Below are 3,454 nucleotides of genomic sequence, written 5' to 3' on the forward strand. Positions count from 1 at the left end.
GGTATGTGGGATCTTCCTGGACCAGGGTTAAATCCGTGTTCAATGCATTGGCAGGCGATGGTGATTCTTAAACACTGGACCACCAGGGAAGTTTTTAATTGGGTTTAAATCCTACTATAATACTAAAATATTTTATTCAGATGTGGCAGTTCAATATGTCAGCAAGTTTAGAAAACTCAGCAGTGGCCCCAGGACTGGAAAAGATCAGTTGTCATTTCAATCACAAAGAAGGGCAATGCCAAGGAATGTTCAAACTACCGCACAATTGTGCTCATTTCACATGCTAGCAAGGTAATGCTCAAAATCCTTCAAGCTAGGCTTCAACAGTATGTGAACTGAGAAGCTCCAAATGTACAAACTGGATTTAGAAAAGGCAGAGGAACCAGAGATCAAATTGCCAACATCTGATGGATCATAGAGAAAGCAAGGGAATACTAGAAAAATATCTACATATGCCTTATTTACTATGCTAAAGCGTTTGACTGTGTGGATCACAACAAATGGTGGAAAATTCTTAAAAAGATGGGAGTACCAGACCACCTCATCTGTCTCTTAAGAAACCTGTATGTAGGTCAAGAAGCAACGGTTAGAGCTGGACGCGGAAAAACTGACTGGCTCAACATTGTGAGATGTGTAAGCATGACAAGGCTATACAGTGCCACCCTGCCTATTTAGTTTGCAATTCCCTGGTGGCTCAGATGGTGAAGAATCTGCCTGCAATGTGGGAGACCTGGGTTTGATCCCTGGGTTGGTAAGATTCCCTGGAGAAGGGAACAGCTACCCACTCTAGTATTCTTGCCTGGAGAATTCCATGGACAGAGGAGCCTGGCAGGATGCAGTCCACGGGGTCCCAAAGAGTCGGACATGACTCTTCACTTTGTTTAACTTATATGCAGAGTGAAAGTGAAAGTCGCTCAGTCATGTCCGACTCTTTCTGACCCCATGGATTATACAGTCCATGGAATTCTCCAGGCCAATTACTGGAGTGAGTAGCCTTTCCCTTCTCCAAGGGATCTTCCCAACCCAGGGACTGAACCCAGGTGTCCCACATTGCAGGCAGATTCTTTATCAGCTAAGCCACAAGACATCATGTGAAATGTCAGGTCAGTAAATCACAAACTGGAATCAAGATTGCTGGGAGAAGTATCAACAAATTCAAATATGCAGATGATACCACTCTAATGGCAGAAAGTGAAGAGGAACTAAAGAGCTTCTTGATGAATGTGAAAAGAGGAGGGTGAAAAAGCTGGCTTAAAACTCAACATTCGAGAAACTAAAATCATGGCACCTGGTCCCATCACTTCATGGCAAATAGATGGAGAAAAAGTGGAAACAGTGATAGCTCCAAACTTGGGCTCCAAAATCACTGTGGATGGTAACTGCAGCCATGAAATTAAAAGACACTTGCTCCTTGGAAGGAAAGGTATGACCAACCTAGACAGTGTATTAAAAAGCAGAGACGTTACTTTGTTGACAAAGGTCCATGTACTCAAAGCTGTGGTTTTTCCAGTGGTCATGTAAGAATGTGTGAGTTGCACCATGAAGCAGCCTGAGTGCTGAAGAACTGATGCTTTCAAACTGTGGTGCTGGAGAAGGCTCTTGAGAATCCCTTGAACTGCAAGAAGGTCAAACAAGTCAATCTTAAAGGAAATCAACCCAAATATTTATTGGAAGAACTGAAGCTGAAGCTCCAAGACTTTGGCCATCTGATGGGAAGAGCTGACTCACTGGAAAAGACCCTGATTGAAAGACAAAAGAAGGCGGTGGTAGAGGACGAGATAGTTTAGATAGCATCACTGAATCAGTGGACCTGAATTTGAGCAAACTCCGGGAGATCGTGGAGGACAGAGGAGCCTGACATGCTGCAGTCGATGGGGTCACAAAGAGTTGAACATGACTTAGCGACTGAACAACAACAACTAAAATATTTTATTGAGATGTGGCAGTTCAGATGGGTACCCCTGCATGATGTGATTCTGGTATGTTATTATAACAGAATCAGAAACCTCAGGGTCTAGTTCTAGTTCAAGTCTCAGTTGTGGCATGTGAGATGTAGTTCCCTGACCAGAAATTGAACCCAAGCTCCCTGCATTGGGGGTGTGGAGTCTTAGCCATTGGACCACCAGGGAAGTCCCCTGAGATACTGCTTTAAAAAGAAGAGGGTTGAAGAAGTTATCCTTGATAAGAACTTCATAAATATTATTCAGATTCTGTTTGAAGTTTGAGGTCTTTACATTCATTGAAGACTCACAATCTTTCTGGCCACATTTTTGAAGGCTTGTTTTATTTGTTCATTCCTCAGAGTATAAATGAATGGGTTCAATAAAGGGGCAATTGAGGTATTGAGCACAGCTACTCCCTTATTGAAGGCAACTCCTTCTTTTGCTGAGGGTTTTACGTACATGAAGATGCAGCTGCCATAAGAGAGGATGATGACAACTGTGTGAGAGGAGCATGTGGAAAAGGCTTTCTTCTTTTGCTGAGCAGAGGGGATCTTCAGAACAGTCTGGATGATGTTTGTGTAGGATAGAATCACCAGCACCAGGGTGACCACCAATGTCACAACTGCTAAGATGAAGTCAACCAGCTCCAGGAGTCTTGTGTCTGAGCAAGATATTTCTATGAGGGGTCCATAGTCACAATAATAATGATTCAGCATATTGGAAGCACAGAAGTCCAGTTGACTGGTCAGGATGATTGGGGATAAAATGATGAGAAATCCAGCCAGCCAAGAGCAGAGGACTAGCTGGATGCAGACTCTGCTGTTCATGATGGTCATGTAATGTAGGGGTTTGCATATGGCCACATAACGGTCATAGGACATGGCAGCCAGAAGGTAAAACTCTGTGGCCCCCAGGAATATGGCAAAGAAATACTGAGTGAAGCAGCTCGCAAAGTTGATGCTCTTGTTTCCAGTTGATATGCTGAACAGTAGCCTAGGAATGAAAGTGGTTGTAAAGGCAATTTCTAAGAAGGAGAAGTTCCAGAGGAAGAAATACATGGGCGTGTGGAGGTGGGAGTCCAGTAGTGTGAGGGTGATGATCGTCAGGTTTCCAATAATGCTGAATACATAGGTGAGGAACAGAAGTATGAAGATTACAGACTCAAGCTCTGGGGTGTCTGTTAGTCCCAGCAGAATGAATTCTGTTATATAGGTTTGGTTTTTCATTGCTACCCTTTGCTGCCTACAAGGGAAAGAAATCAGCAATGAGGATGGAAGAGGAGCTCAGAAACCTTTGGGAGAGCCTAAGCTTTACTTGTTGAGTTGGTTCAAATGCCTTTTTTTCTGTCATTTTGACTTAAATGAGTTTTTCTATTGGACAGAAGTTGACTCTTCACAAGAATTTCTTTTTTAAAAAAATCAATTTATTGTTTTTTTGTTTGTTTGTTTGTTTTACTTTGCTATTGAGTTGTGTGAGTTCCTTATGATTTATTAACCCTTTATCAGATGCAT

At 42.6% G+C, this 3,454-nt stretch overlaps 1 protein-coding gene across 1 annotated transcript; it reads right to left on the minus strand.

Moving 5' to 3' along the window:
• Window positions 1-2,236: 2,236 nt before the first annotated feature.
• Window positions 2,237-3,169, minus strand: LOC133042703 (olfactory receptor 6C4-like). The gene has a single exon (XM_061123574.1). The coding sequence runs from the start codon at window positions 3,167-3,169 to the stop codon at window positions 2,237-2,239; it is 933 nt and encodes a 310-aa protein (XP_060979557.1).
• Window positions 3,170-3,454: the final 285 nt, after the last annotated feature.

The sequence above is a fragment of the Dama dama genome, chromosome 3, assembly GCF_033118175.1.
Source record: "Dama dama isolate Ldn47 chromosome 3, ASM3311817v1, whole genome shotgun sequence".
Classification (NCBI taxonomy): domain Eukaryota; kingdom Metazoa; phylum Chordata; class Mammalia; order Artiodactyla; family Cervidae; genus Dama; species Dama dama.